Here is a 25,274-nt window from a genome sequence, read left to right as displayed (position 1 = left end):
GCAGCAGCTGAAGCCGTTCCTCTCGAAGGGCGCTCCAGGCAGACCACCTAACATGTTAATCAGAGGGGACCAAGCCAACGCAGTGGATGGGATGGTGCTGTGCTAGAGGATGAGTCACTGGGACGTAACGACAGCGTCCCAAATGACACCTTATTCCCTATATTGCCCAACAGTATACATACAGTATACATACATAAAAACTGATCCACGACCTGTGATTAATGTGCTCAGCCCACCAGTCATTCACCTTATATGTTTTATATTGTGTTTTTTATTAGTCTGCTTTTGGCCTCACCAGATGATAGAGTAGAGGGAGAGATTGGCGTCTGGTTTAAAGGTGATTTTMTGTGCATTCTTTTTTGGTACTTCCCTTGGAGAGAGATACTTACTGAGAGGTCGGAGATAGTGGTTTTATTTAAATTGTTGCCTTTTTTTCACCCTTGAAGAGTCCTATTTGTGTTGAGAAGTCAGTYCTATTTGTGTTTGAGGAGTCAACTCAGTAATGTATTTTAGCATAGCTATCATTGTATTATTTGTTTAATTAAGGTGTAATTTACAACCTTAATGTATTGATTGGGACAGCCAAATAGTTTCAGACCCAAACCTTCCTCATACACTATTCTTTAAGGTGTGTTTGGTCACTCTGTTGTCTTCCTCTCTTTCAGTGCRGACTTTGAAGGGATCTTCCAACGCCAGTGTCTGACCTGCAACCTTCTAGATGACTGTAGCTTTTTCAAAGCAGTGTTCAGCCCCAATCAGACATATTTCACACTTTATTGCCTAGGTAGGAGCTCTGTACACACTCACTCAAACGCAGGCACGCTCACACACCACACGCACACACCCTACTGCTTGAATTAAAACAGCATTTTAACAATAATCAAACATGTATAATTTTTCTATCTCTTTGGCCCATGTTTCCCTAGGCCCCGGAGTCCCCAAGGTGACAGTACACAACACGAAGGACCCCTCCAGTGAGTCTGGTTTGTCTGACTAATCTATTAAACACTCTGAATCTTAATCTCGAACCTTCTCCACTTTTTACCATCAGACACTTTCAACAATGGCCAGTAGAGGGCAACATGAGCAAACGAACATATAATGTAGAGAAGAATTTTGAGCAGTTTCAGACAGTTATTGGAATTCAGAAAGGAGGCAGATAGCTGCATGACCGTGAATAGACTGTGTAAATGTAAATGTATTTTGTTTGATCTCCTTTAGGATACATAGTTCTGGAGGACAACACACCTCTCTCTGAGACCCTAGAAGGGAAGAGACTCCCAGAGACGGTCTTCAAGACCCTCGCAGCTGACAACCATGGTAAGTGTGTGAAACCACCCTGGGCCCACACACACAGAGCAGTCTAAAATTATAATTAACATTCACTGACAAAATTTTCCATTCTCTTCAGTCACAAAACAGAGACTGCTTTAGGTTCAAACAGTCACAAAMCAGAGACTGCTTTAGGTTCAAACAGTCACCGAACAGAGGCTGCTTTAGGTTCAAACAGTCACAGAACAGAGGCTGCTTTAGGTTCAAACAGTCACAGAACAGAGACTGCTTTAGGTTCAAACAGTNCTTTAGGTTCAAACAGTCACAGAACAGAGACTGCTTTAGGTTCAAACAGTCACAGAACAGAGACTGCTTTAGGTTCAAACAGTCACAGAACAGAGACTGCTTTAGGTTTAAAAAGTCACAGAACAGACTGGTTCCGCTTGGCCAGGCATGTAAATAACAAGCCAAATACAGCAGCATACCCATCAAGAAAGTAATTGTTTCATTTAGCGATTAGGTCTCCATGGTAGCGAGAGCATGATTCATACTCTCCCTTTGGGAGGAGAACAAGGTGTGTGCGTGCGCACGTGTATGTGTGCTTTGTGTGTGTGTGTGGGTGTCAACTGTAGGCCTACACATTCTCAATGAGCTACCGTTAACTCATTGTTTAAGTGACATGCATAGGACTCAGGGGAGCTCATTTACTGGTCCTTTAGTTTGGCGCCCACAGGTGTTTCAGGGGGAGAATACTGATGAGCTCTGGTTCAGTGTATATCTCTGTATATCTTATCTGAGACTGAGTGTGGGCCCTCTGTTCGTTTTCCTTTAGATCTAYACCTGAAGCTGTCTCTGCCCCAGGGTTATGAGGCCCACCTTCTCCCTCTACTCATCATTGTGTAAGTTATAAACACAGCTGATCAATGGTGTTATAACATGATTATGCCATTGTATGAAGCCTCTTAATGTGAGCCTATATCAAGGATTCACTTTTACAGTTTTACGGCCTGTTACATAACTTTTAACAGACATTGATTTCCCCATAGTTTACCAGCAGGCTAAACCACAGCTTAGTTGTTTAACCTTTGCCCTTTGCTCAGTCCCTCCAGTTGAAATTTTAGTCAAAACCAGCTGACCCTGTTCCTCATGTTGTCATGCAGGGACGGAGTTCCAGGCAGTCAGTCGGTGACGGAGGAGTTTACTATGGGATGGCCTGAGGTGCTCGCCAGCAMACATGACATGGCGTTAGCCTGGGTGGATGGAAGGAGTGGGGTCGGCCGGGGGCAGAAGATTAGCAGTGTGGATCCCCGCAAGCTCAGCTCCCTCAGAGTCAAAGATCAACTAGGAGTCGTAGAGTTAGTTTTATACAGTGTTATTATTGGCCATGACATTTTGTTGACATATTGTAGAAATTATCCATAAATAAATGTATGACCTATTTGTTTTTTTCTCCACAGGTGGTTGATGCAATTGCCTTACATTGATGATCGGCGGATTGCCCTGTATGGCAAGGTTACTATTATGTTAACTATGGCAGCAACAATTAACCTATATTCTGGCCATGACCACGTGATCACATGAGTTTCAAAAGTATAATGTTGCAAAAGCATATATTATAAAGTCTCTCTGTTTAACGGCACTTGTGTCTTTCCCTACAGGCATTTGGTGGTTATTTATCCCTCAAGATGCTAGCTGCGACTGATCAGCTGTTTAAATGTGCAGCCGCTGTGGCTCCCATAACAGATTTCAAACTCTACAGTAAGTGAAGACTATACAATAGTGAAAAAACACACAAGAGCCTATGTTGAAAAGGAAACCAATAACAGTAATCTATTTTGCTTTCATGTATAGGTGCTGCCTTCTCAGAGAGGTATCTAGGTCTCCCAGCAAAGGAGGAGCACACTTACCTGGTGAGGATCCTCATACCTTGTGTAAACATGCATGGTAGGAAGTATAAGGCAATAGGTTATTGTAAGGGCTCTCTGTCTCTGTTTTGTCTCCTCAGACGGCATCTGTATTGGAAGATGTTCACAAGCTTAAAGACGAGAATTTCCTCTTACTGCATGGGACTGCAGACGGTGAGATTTGGCTATGATTTTAACAGCTACATTTGTCCACTTTTTTTTAATCAATATGCAATTCAACTGCTGAACTTATTAATAATAACTTGTATGTGTTTGTTTATTATCTTATGTGTGTGTTTTTTGGCTTTGGGTTACGCAGCACGGGTCCACTTCCAGCACAGTGCAGAGCTCCTGAGCCGCTTGGTGAAGGTGGAGGCCAACTACTCCCTGCAGCTGTACCCAGACGAGGGCCACATCCTGAAGGAGCGGCGCAGCATCCAGCATTCCCAACGGACCTTGGTGCACTACCTCCAGACCTGCCTGAGACACAACCCCCTCCTGGCCTCCATAGAGGAGCCAGATGAGGATGAGGAGGACGACTGAGTACTCCCACCTCTGGTACTGGAGAAACATACTGAGAAGTGACGACTACTCAAAGTCAGACTACTACTAAACACTAGTCTCTTCCCACAGCCACTGACTAGACACAAGAGCACGGGAGTGTGGACCAAGAATATCAGATCACAGCCTACTGTTATCAGTTCACAGCAACTTTGGAAATATACAATTTCTTCCCAACATTGTTTGTACTGTTTGAATTGTTATCCCTGATTCTTTACACTGTGTGGATCCATTATCCAAGAAGTGACCATGGCCAGGCCAAATGTTGATTCTTCTTAAAGTTTACAAAATAGCCTGAACATGCATGTCGTAAAGGCTGCATGAAGCAGAGTGGTTTACAATGCATTCTTCTATGTTTCGTTATCCTGCATATCTTAACTTTGCTTAACTTATTACAGCTAAAATCAGCCTGCTATGCTGTTATGTAACACATATATGGTATGGACTTAGTGTCCCTTTTAATGTGCCAAATACATGGTATGTTTACAAGTGTATTCACCATGCCAATTCAGAAACGTATCCAGACTTGCAGAAGTTATAGACTGTATTTTCCCATGCCTCTTGCATGATTATTTTCAACAGTTCCATGTTGTATTTGGTAACTTTGGATGGATATAATAAGAATGAACAAACCCAACAAAATATAATATGAAGCACATTTGTTAGAAGTATATTTCAGTAGTTATGTTTTTGTTTGTTTTCTTGAATGAATTTCCTTTGATAGTCAYGCATACTTTGTTCATGTGTACTGCAAAAGTTTAACACCTCACTGAAAAGTATACATCTCCCCCAGCAATGTGGACCCCCAATCAAAGTTGTGGAACATCTATGGTGCACTGCTTGTAGTCTGTTTGCAATTGAATAGCCAACTTTACATTTTTCCTTTTTTTTGTTTTACTAAATCCTTTACGATAAAGAATCAATTCCTTGTTTTACAGAAATATTGTTGTGTGTGTTCCATCACTGGCTGCTTTGGAGAGGACAAGTGGAGCCTCGGCCAAAGTATCAGCATTGAAATAGTGACTGAATAACTGTCTGTTGTGTCAAGTATAATTTCTTGAACCAGTCTCGTTGATACCAGGTGTTTTTAACCTAGACCCCAACAGTCAGACCCAATAGATTTGGCAAGAATTGGATAAGTGCAATATGGCCAGTGGTGGAAAAAGTACCCAATTCTCATACTTGAGTAAAAGTATAGATACCTTAATAGAAAGTTACTAAAGTGAAAGTCAATCAATCAATCAAATAAAGTCMTTTTTACATCAGCCGATGTCACAAAGTTCTATGCAGAAACCCAGCCTAATACCCAAAACAGAAAGCAATGCAGATGTATAAGCACGGTAGCTAGGAAAAACTCCCTAGAAAGGCAAGAACCTAGGAAGAAACCTAGAGAGGAACCAGGCTCTGAGGGGTGGCCAGTCCTCTTCTGGCTGTGCCGGGTGGAGATTATAACAGTACATGGCCAAGATGTTCAAAAGTTCATAGATGACCAGCAGGGTCAAATAATAATAATCACAGTGGTTGTAGAGGGTGCAACAGGTCAGCACCTCAGGAGTAAATGTCAGTTGGCTTTTCATAGCCGAGCATTCAAGGTAAAAATGTCATTCTGCCCCTGAACAAGGCAGTTAACCCACTGTTCCTAGGCCGTCATTGAAAATAAGAATTTGTTCTTAACTGACTTGCCTAGTTAAATAAAAAAAAAAGACATTTAAATTCAGAGTTAGAGACAGCAGGTGCGGTAGAGAGTCGAAAAACAGCAGGTCCGGGACAAGGTAACACGTCCGGTGAACAGGTCAGGGTTCCATCGCCGCGGGCATAACAGTTGAAACTGGAGCAGCAGCACAACTAGGTAGACTGGGGACAGCAAGGAATCATCAGGCCAGGTTGTCCTGAGGCATGGTCCCAGGGCTCAGGTCCTTCGAGAGGGAGAGAGAATTAGAGGGAGCATACTTAAATTCACACAGGACACCGGATAAGACAGGAGAAATACTCCAGATATAACAGACTGACCCTAGCCCCCCGACACATGAACTATTGCAGCATAAATACTGGAGGCTGAGACAGGAGGGGTCGGGAGACACTGTGGCCCCGTCCGACGATACCCCCGGACAGGGCCAACCAAGTCAGCCAGTAAAATACTACTTGAGTAAAAGTCTAAAAGTATTTGGRATTTAAACATAGTTAAGGATCAAAACTAAATGTAATCGCTAAAATATACTAAGTATCAAAAGTAAAATATTGCTGATATTTATCAAATTATTTCACCTGTACACCTGTAATTTATACGGTCATGTCCCGAAACAATGATAGTTTTACTCTCTCACTCAATTCATTTACATTATGTGACAGAATGAAACGGAAATGAGTTCCATCCCAGTCTTCCGTTTGCCTTAGCCAATCGTTTCGATTGATAGAGACACACGAGGCTCAACTGGCCAATCAGGTTACATTTCGCTGCAACCACCATCCAATCAACGATACGCCTACTTGCAGGCCCGAATCCCTCTTCAACCTTCAGTAGTGCTTTTTCTGTAGGGGCACCTTCAACTAGCACTGTCTTTCAGAATAAATATATTTCCCCACAGRCATCATGTCCTTTCTGGCTACCAGTATCTGCAGGCTAGCGCCAAGACTCCTTCAGTCAAAGGTAAGCCGAGGCAAGGAGCCTCTTCGAAGTAGAGTGGGCGTCAGTGTCAGCTAATTTGCTAGAAACTAACAAGTAAACTTCAACAACTAGTTAGCCGGCTTGCTCGTTCTCCAGGATAAATGTCGGTTGTTGTCAAGCGCATTCATGTATGCTAGTGGCTACACATCACCAGACTGTTTTGAAGCTTGCCAAAGATGGTTCTCTTTCTTTTAAATGTGTTGGCACTACTGTTTCTCGTCGTTTTTTTTAGGTTAGCTGCGAGCTAGCCAGTTTACAGTGACGGATAACGTTAACTAACAGGAGATTGATTGTGCAGGAGGTTGACGTTTGACAGTTAGTTAGCTATCCCTCCTCTCACATGGAAGTAATTTAAACTGCTTGTTTATGTAACCGATGTGAAATGGCTAATAGCCTTTCAATCGGTGACATCACTTGCTCTGAGACCTTGAAGTAGTGGTTCCCCTTGCTCTGCAAGGGCCGCGGCTTTTGTGGAGCGATGGGTAACGATGCTTCGTGGGTGACTGTTGTTGATGTGTGCAGAGGGTCCCCGGGTCGGGGCGAGGGGACGGATTTAGATAATCCAAAATAATGCATAGTCTTATGTTAGCTACCTACTGTMAGCAGTGGCAAGTTAATTGGCTGGCTAGCTAACCTGCTCCTCCACTTCCCCTCATTTGACCTTCAGTGATAACATTTCCATTCATAAGTAAATGTCCTAACTATTAACGTTAGCCAATACAACAGCAACTATCTAGGTTTGTTCATTTTCGGGTGCTGTATTGTTGCCAACTCCATTTATGTTGCAATCTACACTGAAAAATATATATAAACGCAACTTGTATAGTGTTGGTCCTGTGTTTCATGAGTTTAAATAAATGATCCCAGAAATGTTCCATATGCACAAAGCTTTTCTCTCAAATTTTGTGGACACTTTTTTTTTTACATCCCTGTTAGTGAGCATTTCTCCTTTGCCAAGATAATCCATCCACCTGACAGGTGTGGCATATCAATAAATTGATTAAACAGCAGGATCATTACACAGGTGCATCTTGTGTTGGGGGCAATAAAAGCCCACTTTAAAAGGTGTTTTTGTCACACAACACAATGCTAAGTTTTGAGGGAGTGTTCAATTGGCATGCTGACTGCAGGAATGTCCACCAGAGCTGTTACCGGTTAATTTAATGTTCATTTCTCTACCATAAGCTGCCTCAATGTTGTTTTAAAGTATTTGGCAATATGTCCAACTGGCCTCAACCGCAGACAATGTGTATGTTGTTATGTGGGCAAGCAGTTTGCTGACGTCAACGTTGTGAACAGAGTGCCCCATGGTGGCGGTGTGGTTATGGTATGGGCAGGCATAAGCTACTGCCAATGAACACAATTGCATTTTTATCTATGGCCATTTGAAAGCACAGATGCTGTGACGAGATACTGAGGCCTATTGTCATGCCATTCATCCGCCACCATCAACTCATATTTCAGCATGATAATGCACGGCCCCATGTCGCAAGGATCTGTACACAATTCCTGGAAGCTGAAAATGTCCCAGTTTTTCCATGGCCTGCATACTCACCCATTGAACATGTTTGGGATGCTCTTAATCGATGTGTACGACAGCGTGTTCCAGTTCCCGCCAATATCCAGCAACTTAGCACAGCCATTGAAGAGGAGTGGGACAACATTCCACAGGCCATAATCAACAGCCTGGTCAACTCTATGCGAAGGAGATGTCGTGTTGCATGAGGCAAATGGTGTTCACACCAGATACTGACTGTTTTTCTGATTCACGCCCCTACCTCAGTTTTTAAAGGTATCTGTGACCAACAGAATCTGTATTCCCGGTCATGTGAAATCCATAGATCAGAGCCTAATTTATTTTTATTGGACTGATTTCTTATGAACTGTAATTCAGTAAAATATTTGAAGTTGTTGCATATTGTGTTGATCTTTATTCAGTATACCTAGCCAGTTAACTATCCAATTATGTAATAGGTCTATGCATGTGCAACACTGAAGTTTCAATAACACACATTGATTTAAATTCTGTCTTGTCTATCTTGATTTCATGCATTCCACAGAGGTCTGTATTGATTCCTGCGTGCCACTGCTACCTCTTGCCTGGAAACCCAACGTTAAATTGCATTGAATTCTATGTCGGGCAGAAATGAGTGTTTTGAATCAGGAAAGTTTCCTTTCACGACCTCTACAAGTCAGAATGTTGAATACAATTATATTTTATCATACTTTACCGGTTGTCTGTGCAGTTGGTCCTTTTGGCGGTAGGAATGTGAAGCAATATCCACAAGAAAGTTTAATTACATTAACTTTTCAAAGCTCTGGTAGTGTGTTCAGATTTCTATCACCTGAAGCATGCACAGAACCATGTACGGTAAACATGTGCAGGAGCTTGGCAGTAGACATGAGGCTCATTGATGTAATTATACTTTCCTGTGGATATATTGTCTCCTACCGCCAAAAGGACCAACTGCAAGGACAACTGGTAAAGTACGTTAAAATATAATTTTATTTGACATTCTGGCWTGTGGATGTTGTGAGAGGAAACTTTCCTGATTCAAATGCTCATTTCTGCCCATTGGGTTTCCAAGCAACTACCTCCCTGGTCAGGAGTAAGACTTAAAGACTGTCTGAGTGTCCTTGGCACACCGGCTGTAACTAGATTGTAACCTACAGCACTGCCTTCACCCAATTACCCTCCTGCTCAGATCATTCTATTTCTATGGCCCAGATAGCTGACAAATCACGTTAACTTGTGACATCTTATTTGAAGGACTGTTCACTTTCAAGCCTCAGACAGATGTACCTCTCGTTCACCAAATCCCTCTTTGATTCTCAGTTGAAGCATTGATGACGTTGGGAAAGTAGCCAGATGGTACTCCCTAAAAACATGCCACTKCCATACAGCTACGTCCGGAAGTGACTTTTCGTCCCAGGTTTTTGCTAAACCTAACACTTTTCCTAACCCTTTTTGCTAACCGTAACCTAATTTTCCTAACCTGCCACATTAATTCTCCTAACCTACTATGAAAAAGTCACTTCCGGTTGTGGCTGTATCGAAGTGGCGTGTTTTTGGGGAGTCTTGTAGCCAGATGTCCCTTGCGTTGACCCCTTGGCTCCATCCCCCTTCCATTGACTTTGACAATCTGACTGATGAGTCTGGTCAGAGATCTGTATATAATGACGAGATGTTCATGTCTTTGCCCTAACAATGGGAGCCCTTGTCCCGAAGGCAGATGACAAGCTTAAATAAAATAAAAAACATATAAACGCATTGGCCTTATTTTGGACATATTTTTGCGTGAGTGAAACCTCTCACTTCGCCTCTTCCTCTCTGGTCTGGTTTCAGACTACTGGTAGTAATCACCTGCTAAGCTACAAGATTACTGGCAGCCAGTCAATAACTTTTTTATCCTGCCTGGGCTTATTTTGTATTTTTATTTATTTACTCAAGAACATTCCTGTTAATCCCACTCAATCTCCTAGTTCTAGTGACCGAGTCCTTAGGGTCATCTGCCATTGATGGGTGGTAGCCTTAGACAAATGCAGCTGGATAGCTGGAGTAACAAATACATTATGGTTAATTGAAATTGAGAAATATTGCTAGTTTTTYGCTATAAACCCTCTAGGTTCATTTTCATTCATCATTATACCAGCTGCTCCCATTTACCTCTGACAACAGTATAATGGTCTCCACTATTATCTGCAGTCAAGGCAGACATTGCGGATTGCTGGACCGGATATCAGTTATCTATACTGAACCAATTACCCAATCTTCCCACTCTGTCGTGGATGTTGTGAGTCTATGGGGTTGGATATTTAGGCTAATTGAGAAGTGGCGAGAAATCAGGATTTCATGGTACTATCAGCTCAATGATTAAATTAGGYCTACTTCTAGTAGTCTAGCTGCAGGTATTGGAAATCAGAGTGCAGTTGTGCTACGCAGCTAATTTGAAGCTTCTCTAATGCCTCCTTTACACTCAGTGCTAACCAAGTCTTTGTTTTAACCACAGACCCTCCCTCAGGCTCATGTTTTCTGATGCTTGTATTTTCCTCTCTGCAGAATGCCTCATGTGTCATTGTGGCATCCAGACATGCCAGCTCATCAACAGTAAGTACTCTCAGACCACCTCTTCAAGGCCACTCATTGACAGTTTGCCCATTATTAACGTCATTGTTGGTGAAGCATGATATTAATAGGGATTGACAAGAAGAGATGATTTCCTTCTTTGTTCTCTTTGCCATTATGGATCATGCTGACAACTTTATAAGCCTGTGTTTTTCAACCTATGTTTTGGATATAATGGTTGTTTAACTAACACAGACTTGGCAGTGTTATCACACAGTTTTCACTAGGTTCTCTGTAGTTGACATTTTTTTTATATAGGCTGGTTTTCAACAAATTTTATTTTGCCKGAGCTTTCAGAGACATGTCTGTGTTTTTGCAGAATTTAAAGGATGTTCTATCAGACCTCATCCCAAAAGAACAAAGTAGGATCAAGAGCTTCAAACAGCAGTATGGCAAAACCAACATTGGATCGATCACTGTTGATATGGTAAGTAATTGAGCCGTATTCATTATCTCAGAACATAATGTTGGTAAAACCATACAAGAGAATCAAAGGCTTTTAATGTAGAAATAAACCACTTTGAGAGGAAAATTGCAAGATTATGTTATAATACTTTTATTGCATCAAATGGTTGTTTTATGCAATAGAATAAGGGGTTGTTAGAATGCTTGTCTGTGTGTGTTCTACTGAGGATGGGCCTCTGGGAGATAACACTGACAGGAGATTTATGTCTTTGGGGATACCGCATTCCAGAGCATGAGTTAATGTTTCTGTTCTATACGGTACCAGTGAGACATGGCTCCAGTATGGAGTTAGRGGGCCAGACACTGGTCTCTACACAATGAAAACTGTTTTTACAGCAGATACTTATAATTCACAGCAGACAGTATCTTTCATATAAATCTTAACCTTGTGAMCCATTCTATACATCTGTTCGTCATGTAGGTTGAAAGGGGTGTATCTTGGCTATAAAAGACCTTTGTACTTTTGTCTCGGGGCTCTCAACGAGTCGACCAGCCATCATTATCGTAGAGGACTCAATCAATTCACTTTATGTGTTTGTTGTATTGACCTGCTCCCTTATTAAGTGATTTAAAGATTTAGTTTAAGTATAACTCTGACTTGTGTGATAAGGTTGTCTCCTCATTTGATAGTAAAGAAATTAACCACCACACCACAAAGATCAGAAAAGCAATGGTAAAATCATTTTCAAAATTTCATTAACAAAATTATGTGTGGTGAGGGTTTTTAGTTTATTAATATGTAGAAATGGATTCATATTACTGTATTATAAACCGGCTGCTACGTGATTGGGTCTGATGTTGCCCCTCAGCTATCCCCCTTTTAGCATACTAGCGGTCATGTAATGTACCACTACTCAGCTTGTTTCCTGCCAGCTGAGCACAGCCTCATGATGATGTGGCCGATGACACTTTGCTTCTTGAAAACTTGATTGCTGACATTCAAAACATTGAGACTGTACCAACAGCGGACTAATGCAAAATAAAAAAATATATATATAAAGCTGAGTCACAGCTCTTGCCTCCCACACCAGAAATCACAGCAGACTCACCCCAGGGTTACACACACCTCAGCTCTTACAGTGAACGTCATCCACATGTTTATCATTCACATGACATCTTCACCTTTTTTATGACTATGAAGAATGTAGATGAATTAAGCTCAGGGTCATCTTTACACATTTTGATTTGAGACACTTATTTCTGGACTTTGATCAGAGAGAATTAGTCTAGCCTATATTGCGCTTTCTGTGCAGAATGTAATTTCTGTTGTTTCACAGGTCTATGGTGGGATGAGGGGCATGAAGGGTCTRGTGTACGAGACCTCAGTGCTGGATCCTGATGAGGTGTGTTTCCTGCCATCCCAACACAAATAATCCACTAAACAGTAACACCCACAGAATAATTGATGTCAAGCTGAGCACTCTTGTCCCTCGTAGATAAGCCATATTGGCACTTACAGTGCCTTCAGAAAGTATTCAGACTCCTTGACTTATTCCACATTTTGTGTTATAGCCTGAATTCAAAATTGATGAAAACAATTATTCTCACCCATCTACACACAATACCCCTGAAAACATGCAGCCGAAAGTTTCTATTGAACTTGCCATACTAATAAAGGCATTTTAATTAATTATATGAAGAGTGCCTTGGTCCTCCTTTCTTTTTGATGACCCCTGAAAACATGTTTTAAGAMATTTTTGCACATTTKATTGAAAATGAAATACAGAAATAAGTATTCACACTCGAGTCAATACTTTGTAGAAGCACCTTTGGCAGTGATTACAGTCTTTCTGGCTAAGTCTCTAAGAGCTTTCCACACCTGGATTGTACACTATTTGCCCATTTTTATTATTGAAAAAATTCTTCAAGCTCTGTCAAATTGGTTGTTGATCATTGCTAGACAACCACTTTCAGGTCTTGCTATAGATTTTCATGTATATTTAAGTCAAAACTGTAACTCGACCACAGGAACATTCACTGTCTTCTTGGTAAGCAACTCCAGTGTAGATTTGGCCTTGTCTGTTAGGTCATTGTCCTGCTGAAAGGTGAATTAATCTCCCAGTGTCTGCTTTCCAACAGACACTGGGATCCTTTAGGATTTTGCCTGTGCTTAGCTCCATTCCGTTAAGGACTGGAGTTTTTCAGGATAAAAAATAAACAATTACAAGCACACCCATAACATGATGCAGCCACAACTATGCTCTAAAATATAGAGAGTGGTACTCAGTAATTAGTTGTATTGGGTTTGCCCCAAACATAACTTTGTATTCGGGACAAAAAGTGAATTGCTTTGACAGATTTCTTTCTAGTATTACTTTAATGCCTTGTTGCAAACAGGATGCATGTTTTGGAATCTTTTTATTCTGTACAGCTTCCTTCTTTTCACCCTGTCAATTAGGTTAGTATTGTTGAGTAACTACAATTTTGTTGGTCCATCCTCAGTTTTCTCCTATCACAGCCATTGGCCTCAGGGTGACATCCATGAGCAGTTTCCATCCTCTCCGGCAACTGAGTTACCATCCAAAGTGTAATTAATAAATTAACCATACTCTAGTCTTTTCTTTTTTTTTTTACCCATCTACCAATAGGTGCCTTTCTTTGCAAGGCATTGAACAACCTCCCTGGTCTTTGTGGTTGAATCTGTGCTTGTAATTCAATGCTTGACTGAGGGACCTTACAGATAATTGTACGTGTGGGGTACAGAGATGAGGTAGTCATTCAAAAATCATGTTAAACACTTATTGCACACAGTGAGTCCATGCAACTTATTATGTGACTTGTTAAGCACATTTTTTTTTACTCCATAACTTATTTAGGCTTGCCATAACAAACGGGTTGAATACTTATAACATATTGGTTTTTCTTTTATTAAATTATTTTGTGTAAATTTCGAAAAACATATTTCCACTTTGATATTAGGGTATTGTGCGTGTGTGTAGGCAGGCCAGTGACAAAACAACTACATTTAATCCATTTTAAATTCAGGCTGTAAGACAACAAAATGTGGAAAAAGTCAAGGGGTGTAAGTACTTTCTGAAGGCACTATCTAAATTGTGTCAAATTTGTCTTTAGGGCATCCGCTTCCGTGGCTACAGCATTCCAGAGTGTCAGCAGCTGTTGCCCAAGGCTCCAGGAGGTCAGGAGCCGCTGCCTGAGGGCCTCTTTTGGCTGCTGGTCACAGGACAGGTCCCAACAGAGGAACAGGTGAGATGGGGCTAGGGCTAATTTAAACTGAATGTGAAGATTTAGTCTGGTCAAGTGGAAAGGAGGTTAAAGGGTAGCATAAACATAACCACATGTAACATGGATTTGCATTAGTATACGCACCACATGTAACATGGTTTTGCATTAGTATACGCACCACATGTAACAATGTTTTGCATTAGTAATCGCACCACAATGTAACATGGATTTGCATATTATACGCACCACAATGAACATGGATTTTCATTAGTATACGCACCACATGTAACATGTTTTGCATTAGTATACGCACCACATTTAACATGTTTTGCATTAGTATACGCACCACATGTAACATGGTTTTGCATTAGTATACGCACCACATTGAACATGGATTTGCATTAGTATACGCACCACATGTAACATGGTTTTGCATTAGTATACGCACCACAATGTAACATGATTTGCATTAGTATACGCACCACATGTAACATGGTTTTGCATTAGTATACGCACCACATGTAACATGGATTTGCATTAGTATACGCACCACATGTAACATGGTTTTGCATAGTATACGCACCACATTAACATGTTTTGCATTAGTATACGCACCACATGTAACATGTTTTGCATTAGTATACGCACCACATGTAACATGGTTTGCATTAGTATACGCACCACATGTAACATGTTTGCATTAGTATACGCACCACATGTAACATGGTTTTGCATTAGTATACGCACCACATGTAACATGTTTTGCATTAGTATACGCACCACATGTAACATGGTTTTGCATTAGTATACGCACCACATGTAACATGGTTTTGCATTAGTATACCCACCACATTAACATGTTTCATTAGTAACGCACCACATGTACATGGTTTTGCATTAGTATACGCACCACATGTAACATGGTTTTGCATTAGTATACGCACCACATGTAACATGGGTTTGCATTAGTATACGCACCACATGTAACATGGTTTTGCATTAGTATAACGCACCACATGTAACATGGTTTTGCATTAGTATACGCACCACATGTAACATGGTTTTGCATTAGTATACGCACCACATGTAACATGGTTTTGCATTAGTATACGCACCACATGTAACATGGTTTGCATTAGTATACGCACCACATGTAACATGGTTTTGCATTAGTATACGCACCACATGTAACATGGTTTTGCATTAGTATACGCACCACATGTAACATGGTTTGCATTAGTATACGCACCACATGTAACATGGATTTGCATTAGTACACGCACCACATGTAACATGATTTGCATTAGTACACGCACCACATGTAACATGATTGCATTAGTACACGCACCACATGTAACATGGATTTGCATTAGTACACGCACCACATGTAACATGGATTTGCATTAGTACACGCACCACATGTAACATGGATTTGCATTAGTACACGCACCACATGTAACATGGATTTGCATTAGTACACGCACCACATGTAACATGGATTTGCATTAGTACACGCACCACATGTAACATGGATTTGCATTAGTACACGCACCACATGTAACATGGATTTGCATTAGTACACGCACCACATGTAACAGGATTTGCATTAGTACACGCACCACATGTAACATGGATTTGCATTAGTACACGCACCACATGTAACATGGATTTGCATTAGTACACGCACCACATTGTAACATGGATTTGCATTAGTACACGCACCACAGTTAACATGGATTTGCATTAGTACACGCACCACATGTAAACATGATTTGCATTAGTACACGCACCACATGTAACATGGATTTGCATTAGTACACGCACCACATGTAACATGGATTTGCATTAGTACACGCACACACTGTAACAGGATTTGCATTAGTACACGCACCACATGTAACATGGATTTGCATTAGTACACGCACCACATGTAACATGGATTTGCATTAGTACACGCACCACATGTAACATGATTTGCATTAGTACACGCACCACATGTAACATGGATTTGCATTAGTACACGCACCACATGTAACATGGATTGCATTAAGTACACGCACCACATGTAACATGGATTTGCATTAGTACACGCACCACATGTAACATGATTTGCATTAGTACACCACCACATGTAACATGGATTTGCATTAGTACACGCACCACATGTAACATGGATTTGCATTAGTACACGCACCACATGTAACATGGATTTGCATTAGTACACGCACCACATGTAACATGGCTTTGCATTAGTACACGCACCACATGTAACATGGATTTGCATTAGTACACGCACCACATGTAACATGGTTTGCATTAGTACACGCACCACATGTAACATTTTGCATTAGTACACGCACCACATGTAACATGTTGCATTAGTACACGCACCACATGTAACATGGTTGCATTAGTACACGCACCACATGTAACATGGCTTTGCATTAGTACACGCACCACATTAACATGGCTTTGCATTAGTACACGCACCACATGTAACATGGCTTTGCATTAGTATACGCACCACATGTAACATGGCTTGCATTAGTATACGCACCACATGAACATGGCTTTGCATTAGTATACGCACCACATGTAACATGGTTTGCATTAGTATACGCACCACATGTAACATGGCTTTGCATTAGTATACGCACCACATGGAACATGCTTTGCATTAGTATACCGCACCACATGTAACATGGCTTTGCATTAGTATACGCACCACATGTAACATGGCTTTGCATTAGTATACGCACCACATGTAACATGTTTGCATTAGTATACGCACCACATTGACATGGCTTTGCATTAGTATACGCACCACATGTAACATGGCTTTGCATTAGTATACGCACCACATGTAACATGGCTTTGCATTAGTATACGCACCACATTAACATGGCTTTGCATTAGTATACGCACCACATGTAACATGGCTTTGCATTAGTATACGCACCACATGTAACATGCTTTGCATTAGTATACGCACCACATGTAAACATGGCTTTGCATTAGTATACGCACCACATGTAACATGCTTCATTAGTATACGCCACCACATGTAACATGGCTTTGCATAGTATACGCACCACATGTAACATGGCTTTGCCATTAGTATCGCACCACATGTACATGCGCTTTGCATTAGTATACGCACCACATGTAACATGGCTTTGCATTAGTATACGCACCACATGTAACATGGCTTTGCATTAGTATACGCACGAAAAGTTCTAATGCAATGTTAGACCTCACTTTTATTTTTCAAGTTATTACATAAAACCGATCAGAATGCCGAAGTCATGCCGTAAAATATTTTTTGCGGGTTGTGGCGTTTTATATGGAGAACCCGGCCAGTCAGCCTATTCCCTATAATGTAAACTCCAACAGAAATAACTTAATGTATAACTTCAAATTAAACCAAATCGTTTGCACCTTCATAACTACTGGTTTCAATAAAATGACAACTGAGTTAACGACCAAAGAAGAGCAGAGGAAGAGGTCTTTTCACCAGCCTGAGGGAGTCAGCTAATCCAATGGCGATATAGGGAGGTAAATCCACATTGAATTTACCCGGTTTATCTCATTACTGCTGACTCGTGATGTACCGGTAGGTCGGTAGGRAACAGAGGTTGCTGGCATAACATTCACGCTCGGCACAGCACCTGGTTTCAGTCACTCATTCCGAATCCTGCCTTCCACTGGTTATAGCTATCAAGTCCTCCGTGGTTAAATGAGCACTGCATACAGTAGACGTGCCCGTGGTTCCCTTCATCCAATCCGCTCGCTTCAACTGGACAAACCGGTTCCACTACAAAGCTAGCTTCTCGTTGTTTTTGGGCCACAAATTGTGGGTATTACTGCACCCAGCAACAACCCAACTCCAACACACATCCTTGGCATTTGGTGTTTGCTGCAGCTCTTTCTTGAAGCCACCACAAGATGAGGTCTAATTCCACCCTAATATGGCTCAGCTGGAGGAAATTCCTATATTACATACTAGAAGCAAGTTACTTTATGGTTTAGGAGGAAGGCATTGAAGTTCTACAACCATAGCAAAGTGATGGGGATTTATAATGTTTGGGATTGAAGAACATTTCCTGTCTCAATTTTTTTATTGGCCCTACTTGTACTCACCGATCATGTTTGCATCTCATCTCTCCAGGTGAGCTGGTTGTCCAAAGAATGGGCCAAGCGGGCAGCACTCCCCTCCCACGTCGTCACCATGCTAGATAACTTCCCTACCAACCTTCACCCAATGTCCCAGTTCAGCGCCGCAATCACAGCTCTGAACAGCGAGAGCAGCTTTGCCCGGGCCTACTCCGAGGGCGTCAACAAGGCCAAGTACTGGGAGGTAAGTCACACACACACAGATCTCAGCATGTATTCTTCACAGACCTGGGTTCAAATGGTATTTGACATTTTTTAAATACGTTGTCTGTGTTTGATTGAACGTGCCTGGTGAAATGGAACAAACAGAAAAGCCATTAAGGTGTAAACCTTGTACATCTGGCGCTTCAGGCAGGCTAAAGCCAACGCTCAAAGTATTTGAAAGATTTTAAATATAATTTTAACCCAGGTCTGCATTCCTCACACTACACTACAATGCAGTACAGGCAGAGGTGTGGCTAAAGGCATTAAACCAGTGTGTGATGCCAGATCAATGAGTCGTCTTCACTAAACCTTGATTGATTTTAAAGTACCTTTCAAGTGTCTGTTCTTTTAAATGTGAATTTTAACACGCACACCAGGTCTCCCTTGAACAAGAGCATATTCATCTCTTCCTYGACTTCCTGGTTAAAGATTAGGCTAAATTTAGGTAAATAGAAACACAACCACACTGTTTATTGTGTAGAGCAGGGAATTACAGCCACAGAGTTCGATAGGCAGACTTGAAAAAGCTCACAGACCAAAACACCAACAGGAAATCACCTACCGAGGTAATCGTGTGTGGGATTTATCATGTCTTTCAGTGAGATCCTKTGGGAGACAGTCTACTGACTGTTGATTAAACCACCTACCCTTCTCTATTCAGTTCGTCTACTCTATTCCTGTGGATCTACTCTATTCCTGTGGATCTACTCTATTCCTGTTCATCTATTCAGTTAATCTACTCTATTCCAGTTCATCTATGAGGACTCCATGGACTTAATTGCCAAGTTGCCATGTGTTGCTGCTAAGATCTACCGTAACCTTTACCGTGAGGGCAGCAGCATTGGAGCTATTGACTCCAACCAGGACTGGTCCGCTAACTTCGCCAACATGCTGGGCTACAGCAACTCTGCTGAGTTCACTGAACTTATGAGGCTCTACCTCACCATCCACAGGTATTTTACTATGGGCCAGTTTCAGGTTAAGAATCTCCACTGAAGAATCTCCATTGAAACCAGCCCTGAAGGATGTATATTTTAAGCATAATTACAGTTTAAGCGCCTTTGGGTCATTGAAAAGCACTCTATAAAACCCAGGTATTCATATTATTAACCATTATAAGTCATTGATTTATTTTACTTTTGTGGGGGTTGCCATTTTGTCTATGTTTTGGCTGTAGCTCCTTCCCCTTCCTTTGCCACAAAATTATGGCATTGCATGATAGAGAATTGTGAAACCCTCAAATATAAAACTTCTCTGCCCCCTAGGGTTTATATGTTGCATTAGAATTATTCTACAGTTTTGGGGGGGATAAGTCTGTATTTGAATATAGTTCTGTATAAATGTTTTAGTTAGTAATAATCAATAATGTGAAGTACAATTCTGTAATGAATTACTATACATTAAAATGAATGTGACCCTTTGGGGTTTCAGTGACCATGAGGGAGGCAACGTCAGCGCCCACACAAGTCACCTGGTGGGCAGTGCTCTGTCGGACCCTTACCTCTCCTTCAGTGCTGCTCTGAACGGGCTGGCTGGACCTCTGCATGGGCTGGCCAACCAGGTCTGTGTCAATCCTGTCCTTTGCTCTGCACAGTCACATGGATGGATAGATGGATGGACAGAACGATAGTCATGTTGGCGTAACTGGCTTTTCCTTAACATCAGCACAACAGTGCTTTTATAGAGTGTTTCTTGCTGAGGTTATAACAGTGTGTTTCTGTGTGCCCTGCAGGAGGTACTGGTGTGGCTGACGGCCCTGCAGAAGGAGATGGGAGGGGAGGTGTCTGATGAGAAGATGAGGGATTACATCTGGAACACACTCAAGTCTGGCAGGGTAAGAGCGCATCTGGCTTCACTATTACGACGCATCTTACCAAAAATGTCCTARTTCTCCAGGATTCTGGGAATCAGGATGGAAGGAGTGAATCGTCCAACGGGATTCTGAAGAACACAGGACATTTGGGGGGAAGTTTGCAACCCTAATCCTCACACCCTCTCTCTCTGCCGTAGGTGGTGCCAGGCTACGGGCATGCTGTTCTGAGGAAGACTGACCCCAGGTACCAATGCCAGCAGGAGTTTGCCTTTAAGCACCTGCCCAATGACCCCATGTTCAAGCTGGTGCACCAGCTCTACAAGATTGTGCCCCCAGTGCTGCTAGAGCAGGGTAAGGCCAAGAACCCCTGGCCCAACGTAGATGCCCACAGTGGAGTGCTGCTGCAGGTAAGCAATATTCTTTATTCGGRCATTCTGCTCAACAATGTCCTATTGTAATGTTACGTATTGCAATGTAATGCAGATCCATTCTGAAACTTCGATGGAATTTGAAAGTGAATTCTAAATGTATTTTGACCAGTCAGAATTACAATCCAGATGTACTTCAATTATAAGCATCAYAAAACACAGCACCTGTGTGTTTTAGTTTAGTCTTTTAATCATTCCATTTTTGTTGACCCTCTGTAACAAAACATATTTGACCTCTCCCTGGCCTTCCCCCTGACCTCTCTCCACTACAGTATTATGGGATGACAGAGATGAACTACTACACTGTGTTGTTCGGCGTATCCCGAGCCCTGGGAGTGCTGGCCCAGCTGATCTGGAGCCGAGCCCTGGGCTTCCCCCTGGAACGCCCTAAGTCCATGAGCACGGACGGACTCATGACCCTGGTGGGGGCCAACAAGTCAGGCTGAAGAGGGAGAGAAGGGAGGAAATAACAAATAAAAGCTGACCTCGCCCCCATCCCCATGAAAGAGATTCAAAGAGACAGTACACTTTTTTAAATTTATTATTATTATTAATCAAAAATCCCCAAAAAGGGCGTTTGATATTTACATTGTTTGGTGTGAGACTGTGTTAGGTATTCATAGATATCCTATATTATATATCCCCGCTATGCCTCCACATTTGGAAGATAAAGAGAGAAGATGCAAAACACGTACTCATACACTGAGTGTAAAAAAACATGAACTCCTTCCTAATATTAAGTTGCCCTCAGAACAGCCTCAATTTGTCAGGGCATGGACTCTACAAGGTGTCGAAAGCGTGCCACAGGGATGCTGGCCCATGTTGACTCCAATGCTTCCCACAGTTGTGTTAAGTTGGCTAGATGTCCTTTGGGTTGTGGACCATTCTTGATACACACAGGAAACTGTTGAGTGAGAAAAATCCGGCAGTGTTGCAGTTCTTGACACACTCAAACCAGTGCACGCGGTACCTACTACCATACCCCATTCAAAGGCACTTAAATCTTTTGTCTTGGCCAKGCACCCTATGATTGGCACGCATTCACAATCCATGTATCAATTGTCTCAAGGCTTAAAAATCCTTTAACTTGTCTCATCTCCTTCATCTACATTGATTTGATTGAAGCGAATTCAACAAGTGACATCAATAAGGGATAATAGCTTTCACCTGGTCAGTCTGTCATGGAAAGAGCATGTGTCCTTAATGTTTTGTACACTCAGTGTATATACAATTCACCTGCCTAGAGATTACAGCTAGTTTAATTTATGTTCAGTGTTTGCTAACCCCATGCCTCTCGTATGGTGGCCAGGCCTGGGTTGCCCAGTCTGTCACTCCACCTCATTACTACAGAGCTCCCACCTACCTCTGTTCCTGACTCAAGACAATTACAGCACAGTAGGCTAATGTGGTCTTGTAGCATCTTATCAGCTTTCCCCATGTGCCTGGGAGGACTGGGCCACCAACAGATTGAAGATGTGAAGGGGCATAAAAAGTAGCATGAAATCCAAACTCGTATACTCTGTTTTACTATTGTTTCAATTGGAGCATATCCGTTTGGTTTCCAGGCTACATAAACAGAATTATGTGTGGAGTTACAGACGAATGCCAAATGGTCATCAATTGAGATTTAAATTGTGGTAGTTTGACATCAAATTAACCCCTTTAAAAAGCAAGCAAAATTAATAAGGAAGCAAGTTACTTTTAATTTCGGTCACATTCTGCTGGTATTAGTTGCTGAAGCTTTGATTGTCTGGAAAGCCTGGCCTAATCTAAAACAGGGAAACATATCATTTTTTTGCCGGAAACCCTCACCCCATTTATCTATACATTTCCCCCAATGTCACTCTAACCATTCTGATTTCACTCCCAAGAACACTCCAGTAAAGAAAAAGGTCCTTCTCTGTAAAAGTATCTAACTTCCACAGAAGATGTTCAATTTCGCCGAAGAAGGATGCAAATCAGGAAAAAAAGGGTACTGCCCCCTTTTTAAAAATTAATATATATATATTCTCGTCTGGCTTGATTCCCTGACTTCAATGGATTTAACCTTGACCACACCTCAATGATCAAAATAACCTGTCATTCAATCGTGTCTTACATTCTTTCCTTTCAATTTCTGTCTGGGCATCTTTTGTAATGTGGGATTTGTGTGGGTAGGATGTATATGATAGAGCTCTGAATTGAAGCCTGGAGTACCCAAAGGCCTGATTTAATAATAGCAGACTTGTCATCTTTGAAGGATTGGGAGGACAAGGTCTTCTGAGTTTAGTATGTACATGAATGCAAGCTTGGACATAAGTGTGCAGTCGGGGGCTATTTGTCTGTTGAGGTCCTGTCTTAATTTTGTTTATAAACTGGGTGGTTCGAGCTCTGAATGCTGATCGGCTGACAGCCGTGGTATATCACGCGTATGACAAAACATTTGTTTTTACTGCTATTATTACGTTGGTATCCAGTTTTAATAGTAATAAGGCACCTTGGGGGTTTGTTGTATAGGCATTGTGTTGCGCCTAAGAACAGCCCTTAGCTGTAGTATAGTGGTCATATAGCATACACTATACTTAAGCAATAAGGCCTGAGAGGGTATGTTACTAATGCCCCAGAAAAGCGCTTCAGTGATCGAGCTGCTACTTCAAAATGAGCACTTGTTGGTTTAGAATCCTTAATTCTTAGCAATATTAAAACCCCTGTTAGATTTGTCCTTTTTTGGGTGTTGAATGATAAACCGCTAATGTATAAAGATAATAATTTGTGGTTTTATTTATACTTTGTATATAGTTATGTATAGCTTGAATGAATGAGCTATTTTCAAAAAGTATTGCTCAGTCATACAGCTGTGTGATTCCAACCTCGCTCATTACGTCTTTCTGTTTTACGTGTCGTTTTGAAAGTTACTCTTGTAAATAAATCTATTGCCCGTTTTATATGGGCTTTTTCTGCTGTTTAGGAGTGTTTGCTTTGACTGTTTTCAAGCTTGCTCTCAGGCAGCAGATATTAGTTGCAGGCACATAGCAGCTTTACCTGTGCTTATGTTTATCAACACAACATACTATATAGCAGCTGTAGCACTTCTCACACTGCTTTCTGGAACAACTCATTCAATGTCTGTCAGACTTCACTGACGTCAGCCCCCTCAGATTTCTATGCCTTGCTATTCTCTCTTGGCTTCATGTTTTTCTGTGTTCATTCTTCTTGGTTTGTCTTGTGGAGTGTGGTTATTTCTGATCATAGGGTCTAAAGACCGTGTGGAACCAGGGGAAGATCTATTTAGGTGGGATTCAGTTGGAGAAAGCTATAACGGGATGGGTCAAATAGGTGAAAGGCGCTTAGAACAAATGGAAAACCAATAAATGTTTTTATTAACACTTGGTGTCATGTTCATCTTTACTCATGGTGTGAAGAGGTTGAAAACTGACAAGGTTATTTCAATAACAAATGGATAATTGCAAAGTCGCTGGTAATCTAGTCCTGGCAGATTGTCCTCCTGTCTCAATGTCCTGGATGAACTGTACATAATCAGATTTGGACTGGCATTAAGGAATGAGAATACCCTTGTGCATGTAAAAAAAATAATACACAACCAGCCAGCTTACCTTATGTCAAATATGCCCAGCAGTCCATGTCTCACCTCTGGCTCTCTTTTTTTTCTGGCTCTGGAGAACTGCAGTCATAAGACCAGTCCGAGGATAATGTTACACACTGAAACAACCACTCAGCCGCTGTTGCATGAGCCCCCACTGCATTCATAAGTCTCTGTACCAGGCCATGTCTGTTTCTGTATACAGGGCTAGACAGCTGAATCACAAGGAAGTGGGGTTTTGTTTAGTGAACTTTAGTTAATGTCCTACAATCAATTTATGTTCTGTTTAAGTACGGTATTACCCAACATGGTAGTCTTTCTTCCGTTGATTTAATTTGTATAGGTATGGTGGTGTATGGAAGATATGTGTAATAATAATTGGCAGATGGTTAAAGGAACCATCTCTCTGTGCTGTTATTAATAACTGGCCCAGATACCACCACCCTGCTCTGGTTTCCCTTTGAAAAGGCAGCATCCCATCCACACATAGCGGAACCCCACCACCACCACCACTCACACACTGATTCACACTTCTTCACCTGTTGCATTCGGCGCATGTGACAAAATGTGATTTGATTTTTTTCCTCTTCAGCTTCTGTGCTTGACACTGCGAAGGAAACAACTCGATAAGGAGTTATGGCAATATGTATTTAGACTACATTGTATGGATGCACATTCCCAATATTCCATTGCATTGATAAGTGTGATTTTGTAGTGAGCAGTGACCAGCTGCTCATGGTCAAAACCAGAATGTGACATTTTGCTGAAATTCTAATTGAAAAAAAAAAGTAGAGTACAAATATAGTGTTTGTTCTCCAACTGATACCATGGTTACAGAAGTGTAAATGAACACACTAAAAACAACTTAACAACTTAGGTAAAACCAATTTGATCAGCACG

At 41.5% G+C, this 25,274-nt stretch overlaps 2 protein-coding genes across 2 annotated transcripts in view; both read left to right on the top strand.

The window, feature by feature from the left end:
• The window catches only part of LOC111966114 (inactive dipeptidyl peptidase 10), a 28,065-nt gene extending 23,063 nt beyond the window's left edge, over positions 1–5,002 (top strand). The window contains 10 exon segments of the mRNA XM_070444570.1: positions 666–784; positions 927–974; positions 1,222–1,320; positions 2,105–2,171; positions 2,433–2,627; positions 2,730–2,784; positions 2,931–3,030; positions 3,124–3,182; positions 3,278–3,350; positions 3,496–5,002. Of these exon segments, the coding sequence (XP_070300671.1) occupies positions 666–784; positions 927–974; positions 1,222–1,320; positions 2,105–2,171; positions 2,433–2,627; positions 2,730–2,784; positions 2,931–3,030; positions 3,124–3,182; positions 3,278–3,350; positions 3,496–3,719 (1,039 nt within the window). The 3' untranslated portion in view covers positions 3,720–5,002.
• Positions 5,003–6,211: 1,209 nt separating this feature from the next.
• On the top strand, positions 6,212–24,159 carry LOC111966711 (citrate synthase, mitochondrial). The gene is made up of 11 exons (XM_023991584.3): positions 6,212–6,384; positions 10,463–10,510; positions 10,848–10,955; positions 12,271–12,336; positions 14,066–14,197; positions 18,345–18,533; positions 19,304–19,506; positions 19,985–20,114; positions 20,286–20,387; positions 20,564–20,773; positions 21,067–24,159. The coding sequence occupies exons 1-11, from the start codon at positions 6,328–6,330 to the stop codon at positions 21,238–21,240; spliced, it is 1,419 nt and encodes a 472-aa protein (XP_023847352.1). The 5' UTR covers positions 6,212–6,327; the 3' UTR covers positions 21,241–24,159.
• Positions 24,160–25,274: the final 1,115 nt, after the last annotated feature.

Source organism: Salvelinus sp. IW2-2015, linkage group LG7 (genome assembly GCF_002910315.2).
Source record: "Salvelinus sp. IW2-2015 linkage group LG7, ASM291031v2, whole genome shotgun sequence".
Lineage (NCBI taxonomy): Eukaryota > Metazoa > Chordata > Actinopteri > Salmoniformes > Salmonidae > Salvelinus > Salvelinus sp. IW2-2015.
This window is presented reverse-complemented; position numbering and strand designations above follow the sequence as displayed.